We start from the raw sequence: 14,151 nt of genomic DNA on the forward strand, positions 1-14,151 counted from the left end.
GTTTTATCTTCAGTAATACCCGAGGAAGAAGAGGAAGAGGAGGGAAGGCATATCCCGAAAGGTTCCTCCAACTGAATGTCAGGGCATCCACTTTCCAAGCTGTTTTGTGGAAGGACCTGGTGCAAAAGAGAGGCAGCTGATGATTGAGATGGGATGCAAACAGATCTATCTGGGGACACCCCCAAACTGCAGTTATCCTGTTGAATAAGTTGGCGTCTAGCATCCATTCGTGAGGATCCAAAATGTTTCTGCTTAGGCTGTCTGCTAACAGATTCTGCTTTCCTGAAATGAATTGAGCCTGAAGATGCAGATTCAGACTTAGAGCCGTGTCCCATAAAGCCATAGCTAGTCTGCAAAGGGGGTATGAATGAGAGCCCCCCCTGCTTGTTTATGTACCACATGACTGTGGTGTTGTCTGTACGAATTAGAAGAGGCCCTGGTTGCAAAAGGTTCTTGAAGGCTAGAAGAGCATTTTGAACTGCCAACATTTCCTTCAGATTGATGTGCCAGTGAAGATGGTTCTTTGTCCAGGTTCCCTGCTGGCAATTGTTTAGAAAATGTGCTCCCCATGCATAATCCGAGGCATCCGTGGTTATGATTTGAGAGGGTTGAGGTAGACAAAAAGGCTTTCCTTCGTTTAAAGCACACACCCTGGACCACCAAAGGAACTCCTTCTGGAGGCAGGGGATCAGAGGAATCATAGTGTCCAGATCGTGGTAATGCTGTGACCATACACTTTTCAGATACCATTGAAGCTTTCTCATATGAAGCCTTGCATTTGTGATTAACAGAACGCATGAAGCCATGTAGCCCAGTGCCTGCAGGAATTTCCTTGCAGTGAGCTGAGTTAAAGTTGCCAAGGTCTTGAAAATTGAAGCCAGCTGTATTTGTTTTTCTGGAGTGAGGAAGGCCCTTTGTAAGGTTGTATTCAGGAGGGCTCCCAAAAATATAATTTGTTGAGAAGGGATCAACTGTGACTTTTTTATGTTCACTGAGAATCCCAGTAGAAGGAGAAGACGTTGAACAAAATCCAGATGTTGGAGTAAAAAATCCTTGCTGTCTGCCTGGATAAGGCAGTCGTCCAAATAGGGGTAAATCTGAATCCCCTGAAGTCTGCAATAAGCCACTACTGGGGCCAGGCACTTGGTGAAAACCCTGGGAGCAGTAGATAAACCAAAGGGCAGTACAGAGAATTGAAAGTGCCTCGAGCCTGCCTTGAATCTGAGGAATTTCCTGCGTTCCTGCCTGATGGGAATGTGTAAGTAGGCCTCCTTTAGGTCCAATGTCACCATCCAAGCGTCCTGGGAGAGCATTGGAATCAGTTGTTGCAGAGTAAGCATCTTGAATTTTGGAATTTCCAAAAAGGTGTTTAACACTGAAAGGTCCAGAATAGGTCTCCATGAGTTTTGTTTTCTTGGAACCAGAAACAGTCTTGAGTAAAAGCCTTTTCCCATTTCTGAGAGAGGAACAGGCTCTATGGCTCTTATGGCCAGTAGAGCATCCACTTGATTTAAAGCCTCTGACCATTGATGTTTTGGCAGATCCGGCCAACCGATAACCCTTGGCAGAGTATGAAAATGGAACTTGTAGCCTCTTAAAATCACGTCCAATACCCATTTGTCCTGGGTAATATAAGCCCAATTTCTGTAAAAAAGAGAAAGCTTTCCTCCGAGAGGGGCATCCAGGTAAGGAGGTCCTGTAGCCCAACCGAGAGAGTCATTGAGTCTGTTTCCTTTGAGATTGGGATCGGTCTTCTCCCCTTCTAGGTGAAGAAGCAGTCCATTGTCTGGATCTGTATGAGGCCTGAGCTTGACCACGACCTCTGGAGCGTCTATATCTTCCCCTTTGAGGCCTGTCAGACGTGGGAAAGGACCAATTTTTTGGAGGGCCAATTCCTGGAAAATCTAGGAGGCTGAACTTGTAAGAAATCTTTCACAGTCTGCATAGATTTTGCCTTTTCTTCCATCTTTTTAATAACCTCCTCAGCCTTAGATCCAAATAAAACATCATGCTGAACAGGGGCATCTAAAAGCTTAGCCTTAACCTGTTCTGGCAAACTTTGTTCACGAAGCCAGGCATGTCTCCTAATAACAGTACCAGAGGCTGCGGCCCTGCAAGAAGCTTCCAAAGCATCAAAACCACAATGTAAACTATGCTTGTTCACTTGTTCAGTTGCATGCAATACATCCTGTAATTCCTTATCCTCTGCACATGCTGGAAAGGTAGCAAGCTTTTGCTTCAAAACAGACAAAAGAAATTGCTGATACTTAAACATATGAAACTGGCAATTTAAAGCCCTAATAGAAAGGGTAGCAGAGGTATATACCTTTTTACCCCACCTGTCTAGGGCACGAGAATCCTTCTCGGAGGGAATAGGATTTTTGGAAGAAGCAACCTTAGCAGCCTTAGAACCCTGAGAAATAGTTTCAGGATCCGCAGAAGGGTTCTTAAATAAGAATAAATGAGAATCAGGGACCCTGTAAAATCTATCAGGCTTAGAAGGAGCAGGGGGCATGGAATCAGGATTCAAATTAGCCTCAGAAAAGGCATCATCCACAATATCAAGAACAGGAGGAATAGCTAAAGGCCTGTGTTGAGGAAGAAGAAGGAATTCCCTAAGCCTCTTCTTGGAAGCAGAATAATCCTGACCTTCCCAATGAAAATGTTCCCTCATCTCATGTAAGGTCTCCCCAAAAGAAAAATCCTCAGGAGGAGAGGCAGAGGGCAAGGAATCCTCAGCATCCGAATCCTCATAAGGAGGAAAAGAATATTCCTGATCAGAGGAAGAAACAGAAGATACAGAAGCCTGGTCAGAGGAATCCAAAGGAACATCCTGTCGAGGCCTTTTCTCTGGAGGGGGGTGAGAACCCCTAATCATTGTAAGCAAATCTTCAGCCATCCTTAGTAATTGCTTCTGTGTCTTGGGAGTAGATTCAGAAGTAACTTGAGCAGAAACTTTAGGCTTAACTGGAGTCTTAGACTTTGCCTTTGTCTTTGATATAGTGATGTGAGTAGGCCTGAATACCCCCTCAGAAGCAGGTACCTGCACAGCGGTTCCGGACCCATCTGAGGGAGCGACGTCCGAAGGTCCTGCAGCGGATAAAACAATAGGCCTTGATGGCTCCCCATGGGAGTCCGTATCGGCTATCGGTTCAGAAGTGGCGGACGACAGGGGCTGCAAAAGCGCCTCACTGACGACAGCCGAACCGGACGCTGGCTCCAGCTGCGACGAATCTTGTTTGGACCTCAGAGGCCTGTCCTTGTCTTTGCGCTTCTTTTGAATTCCGGTAGTATCCGACGGCATTCTATAATTAAAGCGTCTGCCAAAGTAATTTAAAGCCCAGTCGTACCGACGCTTAATAGTGCGAGAATTGAACCTGGCACAGAACCGACAACAAGAAACGTTGTGGTCAGGGCCTAAGCAAGGTTAGACAGTAAGAGTGGAAATCTTTATGAGGTATCTGTTTTCCACACGCTATACAATTATTAACTTTTTCTGACATCGGAGGAACAAGAAAAAGATTCCCCAACAGGATACTTAGCTTTGAGAAGAGAAGTAAGAACTTCGGACCGACAACAATCAAATACGCTGTTCGAAAATCGCCAACCAACGACTTGCGAGCTGCTTTCCACCGCACGGCAAGAAAGACTGGAGAAGATGGCGTCGGCTGAGGGCTATGTACCAGAGCGTACTGACGTCAGTGTACTAGCTTCTACAGCCGACGCCGGACCCAGACTTTGTGATTCTGGCCGACCTCGGGCTGCCTGCCGGCAGGAACACCCTACAGTTATGACTGCAACAGTGAAACACGAAGAACATCTTGTCCACTATTACTAGAAATAGAAATGTTAATAACAGTTTAGTTTGTGCTTTGGATATGTCTGTAGACAAGTTTGACATCAAGAAGATAATCCAGGACAATTGGCAGATTATAAAAGGCAATGTAGATTTACAGAAGGCTATGGGGGAGAAACCTTTGTTTGTTTACAAGAAGAATTTTAAGTTGAATACTTTATTACAGCATGATAGTACTCTGGTTAAACCTACCCTTACTGATAGGCCGAAAGGCACTTGTAAGTGAGGATTCTGTACTGTCTGCAGATATATATATATATATATATATATATATATGAGAGTATTTATGTTATGTTATTATGTGGTAACACTGTACTGACAGCCACTGGGAGGTTTACTTGTACTTCTACTAGAATTGTTTATATCAGAGTATGCATGGGATGTGAAGTCTTAGGTATGGCCTCAAGAGCCTTCAATAAAAAGATAAAGGAGCTTTAAAAACTAAGAGTCATGATAACACTTTGTATAAGTACAGTGTCGCTGTAAGAATTTTAGCAAATTCCTTTTTTGTGTGTTGGAACAAGTACCACTAGATAAAGGAGGGGTGGACCACAATAATTTTACAGAGAAAAAAGAAACTATGTGGCAGATCAAGCTACAAGCTGACCAAGAACCTGGTTCAAACGAGGTGATTAATATTAAGTGTTTTCTTAAGGACAGAAGAATGAAAGTCAAAAAACTTATATAATGTTATGGCGGAGACAATGATTATTCCCTGTATTTTTTTCTCTGTTTTTAACAGTTTGTGTCTTTGAACATCTGAATTGCGATTTAATTATGTTTTTATATAAAAAGATTTGCATTTGAATGTAATTTTTTTCTGTTGAAGCCCTTCAGATGAAAAGTGGATAAATAAACTTGTGTTATGCTTAAGTTGCTCACATTCATTCTTTCCAGTCTCAGTACAAGTGCCTTTTTGCTTTTGTGTTTGATTTGCCACTTATAAACCTAAAACCAAAATTGAACTACTCCTCCCTTTCGGTCGTCTCCAAAGCTGTTGTCTCTCTCCTGGTCAGTCTATCACAGTCTTGTAACTAGTGTCTGTGTGTCTTGGTCACTCCTACTCCTGAAGGCCTTGCCTGATATCCTCTATAATCTGCCTTGGTTTTATCTAAAGGCATGTCTTTACTGCACTTTCTCTACTCCTATGTTTACTCTTACCTTCCCTTTGCCTTCCCATTTTACCACCTCTGGCCATGACTTCCTGGACCTTGTCCTCCTGTCTGCTGCAGCTTCCTATCTACTTTATGTCTACTCTCTTGTATCTTCTATCATCCGCATATCGCTCTGTTAGAGCTCATTTGTTAGTTGTTTGAGTCTTCTCTCATACCTCATTAGCGCCCCTAGCTTTCCCACAGACTCTGAAGTTCCATCTCTCTACACTTTGTTGCATGTGTAAAATCTTGAAAATAACCTTCTGTGTTCTGCACAATCTTGGTATTGCCTATTTAAAAGCAGCTGGTGAGACCTTGTATCCCAACAAGACAACTCAGGTCATCAAACTCACCAAATGTTACTTCCCAAAACTTTATTTCCTTTCTTGTGAAATATATTCCATTTTTTATATCACCAAATCCCTTTCACTTCATTTTGTTTAACTGCAGATCAATTTTATAACATTTTTTTTAATCTTTTTTTTACCACTCACTTATCCATCCCTTTTTTATTAGAGTTAAATAATATGCGTATGTTGTACATATTCATAATATAAAACACTTCCTTCCATCTCACATCTTACCTCCCTCATTTCATAAATTAACATCTGTACTACTGCATTAACAAATAAAGACATACTCAGTGGGCATATTCCTGTTTTACTCATTTCTTAATACCCTTTCCCATCCCTTAATCATAACTTGTACCCATGAATTTTCATAACATTTCTTTATTACATTAATATTTTCTCCTATGCCATATGCTTCTACAATCTGCAACATTGCTTTATGGCACACGCTCTCAGTTTTATTTCTTTATTTTCTTTCAGTATCATCTCTACTATTTCTTTCACTATAATTATCATATCTTTCACTTCTCTACCTTTTTTACTATATATCCCTTCTCGTCACCTCACCCAGTACTTTCTCCATCCTTTTTTGTAGTGTTTTCATAAATATTTTATTTGTCAGTATCTCTAGTGTTATAGGCCTCCAATGTTTTATCTTTTCTTTCATCCATTTTCCATATAAACTTTATCACTTTGACAAGTATTCTTCCATTATACTGCTCTTCATCCATCCATTCATTTAATATTTTTAGAAAAACGTATCCTTTGTCTTTATTCACTTCCTTATAATAATCATTAACTTACAACATCCAAACCTGGTGCTGGTTCATTTTATCTTCTTTTATCACTTTCTCTATTTTTTTTCTATTGCTATGTCATTTTCTAAGTAATCCTTTGCTTTATTCAGATATTTTTCCCCTTACATTCTTCTTGCCCATCTACTTGCTCTTGTTCATACATTTTCTCTACAGAATTTCAGCCACCTCCATATCTTCTCTTTGTTTTCCTTTCAGAAAAAATGCCTACATAACACCAGTTTTACTTTTTCTATTTTCTTTTCATACATCCCTTTTCTTATACAATTTCTTTACATTTTATCTTATTTCCTTTTTTAATGTTTCTTTCCACTTCTAAACATATCTTTACACTTCTGCTTATGCATTATCCACCACTGTACCCAGTTTTTAAAAAATGGTCTCATTGTCATAAGATCTTTCCATGATATTACTTTCTCTTGTCATTTATTCCTGATTTTTAAACACTGTAGTTAATTTCTATCCCATTTCCCCCTTTTATTATTTCACTGTCTTCCTCTATTCTAGCCCATGCTGGTCTATGATCTGAAAATTCTGCCATCTGTATTCCTCATTGTTTATTTTACACTAAAAACATGATAGAAATAATCAGTTTCACTCTTAAAAATCCCCTATTATATGTCCTTTCTCTATTCTTCCCTACTTTTAAATGTCAGCATTTTATTCATTCCCTTTAACATCTTAACATCCTGTGTTATTTTCCTTTTCTTTCCTCACATTACAGTTAACATAATTTTTGACATAATTACTAACACAAATTTTTAGATTTCTTTTAATGTTTTTTCTATCAATCATATTATCATTAATCTTGTATATATTTACCTAATTCTCATACTACATATCACTATCTTTCCTGGTACCCCTACTATCACATCTACTGTTATTATTGGTTAATTTTTTATAAAAATTCATATTTCAGAACTTGTCTTACTTCCTACTTGCCAAAACATTTGTACACGCACACCCCATACTGCCTGTATTCTCTTCCCTTTTTCTTCTTTGTTACCTCTGGTACCTAGTAAAAAAATCCTTTTTTATTTTTTTACAGCAATCCACCACCACCCACCAAACCTATTTTATTGTTTGTAATGCTATTCACATTTAATTGCTAAAATCTCTATGTCATTGTTAAAGGTTTTTACTTTCAGGTCTTATTTTTTTCCAAGTCTCCCAAAAATTGGTTTGTCACTATCTTGTTCTAGTTCTTCTCCTATCTCCAGGTCTCCATCTGCTTCCTCTTCACTTTCTAATACTGCAAATCTGTTCTCTTTGTGTATATTCATAAGCTCACTTTGAACTTTTATTTCTTCTCCAACTACTACTTCATTGTTTAACTTTTATTCAGTATCCCCTTCCCCATATCATCTTTTCTTTCAACATTTTCTGTAATAATATGTTCTGCTTGTCTTTTTTTCTGATCTTTCCTCCTCATCTGCGCATTCACTTTCTAATATGGGACAGTAAAACCAGAACTGTCCAAATTATTTACATTTTCTACAAACAGGATTATACTTTTTTGCTATATATCCCCTTCCCCACATCTGCTACACCTTTGTTTGTTACAGTCTTGTACCAAATGATTTTCATTGATATAGACATGTGCTTTATGTTTACTTCATTATGTAATAAATCCTCTCTTACCATTCATAATTATTGTGTTTCAAATATGTTGAATTTTCCATTCCTTAACATCTATTACCCAGACTTCCCAAACCACAGTCTATTCATGTCTTTCATCACATACTTTTTGTAACTTCACATACTTGTAGTGAAAGGGAAAAAAAAATAATTCATGTTCATCCATATCTGAAGTCCTAAACTGCATATTTTTCTTTTATAGTTGCAGTCTCAAGCTCTGAAATAAATTGTCTTTCCATTTTGCTACTTTATTTCTTTTTTCAGTCTCAGTCATAAATTTGTCCAGCAAGTTATAACTTTCAAATGACACTTCACAAAAATTTCAGCTCCCACAGGAATTAATGCTCTTATGTCTTTAATGACAAACCACAGTGGCAAAATAATACAATCCATAATGTTAAACCTGTTCACACAGTCATTGTTTTTACTTTTTATTCTTACCACTGGTCATCTTCCCTGTGGCTGTTAAACTGCAACTGTCTGTCTCCTCTCAGTTCCTCCTTATGTTCTTCCTTGCCTTGCTGCAACTGCATAACTTCTAGTTTCGTCTAACAAAAACTCCTGTTGCAGAGGTAAACTCGTAAAACTGGCTACTCCACCAGCTGAGAATACCTCTGGTATTTTCTTTTCACCAGCTGTTGCTTCTATATCCAGCCTCTCAATTTCTTGAAACTGTCATGCTCTCTCACTTCCTCCCCTTTCTTCCTTTGGTTCTGCCTAGCTCATCAAATCTACTAGCACTTGCTTCTCCAGTCCCCCAACTTCTAACTCTGTAGTAATTATTTCATCTCCTTCTCTTTCAGTAGGTTTTCTCCTGCTCCTCTCTAAATCTTTGATGCATTCACCTTCATCTTAGAATTCCCAACATTGCAGTAGTAGCCCTCTCACACCACCTAGCAGCTCCAGAGAATACTTCACTTCCTCTCCTCCAAAGAGTACAGAAGGTTCCCCAGTGCATTGGTCAAATTTCCAATAGTCAGTGTGAATACCACCTTGGGTCTCCCCAGAAAAGTGGTCACTGGCCTAGAGGGACTAACTCAGTCAACAAAAGTGCAAACAAATAAAAATAATGTATACCGGCTTTTGTGTCCCAAATTTATTTTATATATTTACATATACACATATAGTATTATATTATTTACTACTCACCTAGTTTTCTAAACCATAGTGATGAATTTTACTGTTATATTTGTCTGCATCAAATTTTAATAAATAAAACAAATAAAAACAAAGTCATTGAGCAATACCTGCTGCCTCACATAAAGCAAATTTCATCCCCTCTCCTCTCTTCCCTCCTCTAAGCTAGGCTCCCTAACCTTAAGTATTCCATCTTAATGCTCCCTTGTACAGATTTTCCAGAGTTTCTCTGCCTCTGTAGGTCTGCCTAATCAATCCCAATTCATGCTTTTTATTAATCTGCAGTGCCTGTTCTTCTTTTGCCACCTTCTGCACATGGGGGAAGGTTTGCCTGAGCTGCATCCAGTATCTTCTGTAGCACAAAAAAGTACTGTTTGGAAAGCACAATGATTTAAAAATGCTGTTTAAGAGAAGCAACAGCAGTTAAACATTTTTATTTGTTTTAAGTCGGAATGGGGGAACCTGTGTTTCTGCACCCTAACTGTTCTTACTGAATTATCTTGATCATTTTTTGACTGTCTCCTGGCCTTTTATATTCTTCCATTCCTTATATTCTTGTGACTGCTGAGCCTTGAATGGACACTCAGCACAGAAACAAATGCTGAGGTTCACTGTAACTCTTGCTACCTTGGCCTACCTCTATTACTACTGAAATCTCTGTTTAAATCAAATTTAGTAATGAACAGTATATTTTTTGAGTGCATTCCCAGTCACTGGTCACATGAAGGCTTTAAATGATTCATCAGCTCCACCTCTTACGCAGTCAATTTGCTCTATACCATCTTCTCTGTTAATTACTTCATTCAGATCTGTGATGCCACTGAGCAGTTATTTCCTAACTTGTGTTCTAAAACAGGCCCATGACTACCCACCTGCCAAGTGGTTCCTTTTGCACATATGGCAATGACTGTCTGCCACCTCTAGTCCTAAGTCATTTCTTGCTGCTCCTAGCTCAGCTGTGACCATAACAAGAGTGCTGCAGGGGTCTCACTACCACTGTTTCAAATTGTTCTATCATCTGCCTGTACTGACAAGCTCAAATAACTTTAGCACTGTAAACTTATAACAGAGGTTTATCCAGTTTGCAAACGTTTTCCTCTTATTTAATTTTGCTGAAATGACTGGAAGACGACAACTGAATAAATTCAGGACATCTGGTAGCATAATACAGCGAGTTAAGCATAATACAGAGTTAATGCTATGAAGCTGCTAATGAGAGCTTTGATGTCCTGAGTATGATTCCCTCAGTCTCTGTTTACATAATGAATGGCTAAACAAGTCAGTTATATAATATTCTTGTGTCAGTCCTGATGAGAAGCACACATGGCTAGTGAGTTTATCTAGTTATCATATAAATAAAATAAAATATAAAAAAGCTATGCAGAGAGTTACTGAAAAATGGAGTAAGATGAAGGCTTAGGGTGCTTGGTGTTGCAAGGCAAAGGAGATAGTATGCAAGGAAGAAATTATACAGAAACAAACTATCATAATCATATAGGAATAGTGCAGTTGCAGAGCAGCTATGAAGTGCAGGAGTGGGTACAACCAACATAAGTGGGGATAGGTTTAACATGAATTTCAGGAAACAAAGCTTTAGTGTGCAGGCAGAGGTGCCATGGAATGCACAGGGATAACAGACAGGACAACAAAGGGGTTAAAGGGGCATGGAACAAAGGGGTTTGCTGTAATATTTGACTAAACGTTTACATGTCAATTTTTAAGTGAGAACAGCAGCAATTCATCCAGCTCCTCTCATCTAAGTTTCTATTCTTGTTGGTACCGGCTACTATACACCAAGCAAATGTATACTTCTCCCTGGTAATACAACTGCCAGAACTATGCAATACAGCTGATAGCTTGTCTCACAGAGATATGTTTGCATAAGCCCCCATATGGTGCTTTTTGATACAAGCAACCATCTCTTCTCTCTAAAGTTCAGTTCTTTTCACCTGTTTACAAACCTACGATATCTCACTTTGCTGATAAATGTATATGCAAGACTGTATTTCACTTGCAATACGACTGCATAAAAATAATATACCATCAATCAAAAATATACTACAGGTAATTGCTTAAAGCACACTATAAGAATGGCCAAGCTATTAGAATGGGTTCTCTCATGAATAAAGAATGCTACCCAAATTAACAAAGTTTAGTTTAAATATGTTAGTATTTTATAATTGGATCAAGCTTTCTAGTCTATACATATCATCAGGCTGTTACTACACATTAAAGACTAGTTACTGGAGAATGCAATATTCTGCATTTGCATATTCTGTAAGGATATAAACATGAATTATCTTTCTAAAACACAATGCACTATATTCTATCTGGCTAGGGATTACTGGTTTTATGTGGTCCACTATATGCATACCAAAGACAGAGCAGAAGTCAATAATACCTCTCCAGATGGTTCCCAACAACTACTTCTTTGAGTTCCACAACATTGGGATGCCGAAGCTTCAAAAGCAAGTTTATCTCCCGCAGACTACTAATCGGGATTCCTGCAGAGCAGAAATGAACAAGAGAGCAAAACAGATAAAAAAAAAAAAACACAAGTTAAGTGTGAGATAGATAACATTAGCATCACACACACAACATTCTCAACAGCCAAACTTTCAGGCTTTCTGCGTCTGAGCTAAGAGACATCTCCTTCTCCTCACAAACATATTCAAAACTAACAATTCTGCACACCTAAAGTTTGACCTCAAAACTACTACTAAACATGTTAATTTGCAAGGTAATATAAAATAATGTATCCTGTGGATAAAGAGCAAGTTGAGGTTATTTTCCTGCTATCTGCAAGGAAAAAGTGTGCAGTTTTGTATCTTCTAATATACTAGCCCACCTACTATTCAACTATCTGTTATGTCCACTAGCTACAAGATGTCTAACAATTTAGTCTCCTTTCCTTAAAGGAAAGACACTTTGAAAGTCAAAAATCCACCTGATTCACCACTCTCAGTGAAGTGTGACAGCATTCCAGATCAAACCACCACAGCTCATGAAAAGACATGAAATGCCATTACTCACCCAAAGAGGAGTCAGTAGTAGATGATTGACAAAAAAAAAAAAAACTGCACTATGTCAAATAGTTAGCACAGAGAATTAATACTATGAATTGTTAACAAGCTACTTCCTGTAGACCAGTGTTTAATTCCCTCTGACTCTACTTGCCTGCTGTGCAACTCTGAACAAGTCATTTAACCAAAAAAGGCTCTAAGTCAATTTGGAAAAAATGCACTGGACTCCTCAATGGTCTCCTGGACCTAATGTCTAGGAGCTGCCTATTAACCCAAGTTCTTGGCATTGTGGCTTCTGTAACAGGGCCATTGCCTGCTTGATAACTACCCAACAATAATGAAAAGTTATCACTTATCTCCCCTCCCCAAAAATAACAACACTTAACTTACCATCCTTCTCATTGTCCATTCGCACTTTCTTCAGGGCCACAATTTCTCCATTTTGAGAGTCCCTAGCTCGATCTACAGAGCAGAAAAATCAAATAAATTCTAACATGTTTCCCTCTCTCTACTCAGTATTAGTAATCTGGTACTAACTATGCTAAAAGGCAAACACATTTTAGTCATTTAGTCATGATGTAAGTGTGGGTACCTATATATTAATCCTTGTATTTTTCTACAGTAAAATGTATCACTATAAAGCAAATGTTAGGCATACTTTTTTTTAAACTTTAGAGAAAAAAAAAATGAGATTTACAAAACTGCAATCACTCACAGCTGCTGCCAGAGCATCAGACTGGGTAATGCAGTCAGCAGCACCTAAGTTACATTATATAACCCAAGGTTTAATTCCTATGACCATCAATGCAGTACACATGACCACAGGCTAGACACTTAACCAAATCAAAGATGCTGGTAACCCCTGAAAACATGTAGCCTTGTCTTGTGAATTTTGCCTGATTGATAAAAATTGCTGAGTTCAGAAAATGAGAAGTTATGTACCTACCATAACGTTCCATGTTAGTTGTCTTCTCTCGCCTTCTTTCTTGCTTGATGGGTTCGGAGCCGATCCTCGGCTCCGACTCGGCACTTTGCTAAGCTCGAGAGTCACTTTTACCAGCTCGAGGCAGCCCCATATCCCATGATGCAAGGCGGTAAGTACCCAGATCTCGTTTGTTGTATATTAGGCAATAACACCCTGCATAAAAAACTTCCCAGAAGGAAGAAAGAAGGCAGAAAAACACCTGAAGGATGGGTAAGGAAGACCAGAACTGTATGGTCTTAAAAAGGCATACTTCTATGTAGGGAGAAAAAGGGTCTGTCCAGGCCAGGGGGAAGGAAGGAGGCTCGCAAGAAAGAAGGCGAGAGAAGACAACTAACATGGAACGTTATGGTAGGTACATAACTTCTCAATGTTAAGTTGTCAATCTCGCCTTCATTCTTGCTTGATGGGACCGCGTCCCTAGCACCTCTATCCTGGGTGGCTCAATGGAACAAACTCTTGAGAACTGTAGAGCCAAAACTGGCTCTATCCCCGGAGGCCAAATCCAATTTGTAATGAGAAACAAAGGTATGAGGAGTGGCCCAAGTGGCTGCTGCACAAATAGTGTCTAATGGAAGTCTAGCCTGAAAGGCTGTGGAAGTGGCTAAGCTTCTGGTTGAATGCACCTTAGGTTTCGAGCACAGCTGTTTTCCCCTGAGCTGATAGATTTCAGAGATGACAGAAGAAAGCCATCTAGATAAGGTCACTTTGGAGACAGGAAGGCCTCTTTTGTTATCAGCATAAGAAATAAAGAGCTGATCGGATTTCCTGAATTGTTTTGTTCTGTCCAAATAATATCTGAGTTGGCGGTGAACATCAAGATAATGTAATTTTTGTTCCGATCTGTTTGAATAATTTGGGAAAAATACAGGAAGGTCAATAGACTGGTTCAAATTATTCTTTGAGGCAACCTTAGGCAAAAAGGTCGGATTAGTTCTCAAGTCTTTGTGGAAGACCAAATAAGGGGGACGAACAGAGAGAGCATGAAGTTCAGACACTCTCCTAGCCGAGGTAATAGCAACCAGGAAGAGTGCTTTCCATGAAAGAAATTTCAGGGAACATGAAACAGCTGGCTCGAACGGAGGAAGAATCAAGGATGTCAGCACCAAATTTAGGTCCCATTGAGGAGGAGGACTCCTGATTGGAGGTTTCAGGAGAAAGATTCCTTTTAAAAAGGCTCGACAAAGCCTGTGGGA

At 39.2% G+C, this 14,151-nt stretch overlaps 1 protein-coding gene across 2 annotated transcripts in view; it reads right to left on the reverse strand.

Moving 5' to 3' along the window:
• Positions 1–14,151, reverse strand: part of CDK10 (cyclin dependent kinase 10) — a 957,465-nt gene that overhangs the window by 799,391 nt on the left and 143,923 nt on the right. For both annotated transcript variants that reach the window (XM_044081866.1, XM_044081865.1), the window contains exons 3-4: positions 12,364–12,435; positions 11,352–11,454 (exon numbers count right to left, since the gene is read on the reverse strand). In XM_044081866.1, coding sequence (XP_043937801.1) covers positions 11,352–11,454; positions 12,364–12,435 — 175 coding nt within the window. The remainder of the gene's footprint in view (positions 1–11,351; positions 11,455–12,363; positions 12,436–14,151) is intronic.

The sequence above is a fragment of the Protopterus annectens genome, chromosome 8.part1 (assembly GCF_019279795.1).
Source record: "Protopterus annectens isolate FY-2018-M chromosome 8.part1, PAN1.0, whole genome shotgun sequence".
Taxonomy (NCBI): Eukaryota; Metazoa; Chordata; order Ceratodontiformes; family Protopteridae; genus Protopterus; species Protopterus annectens.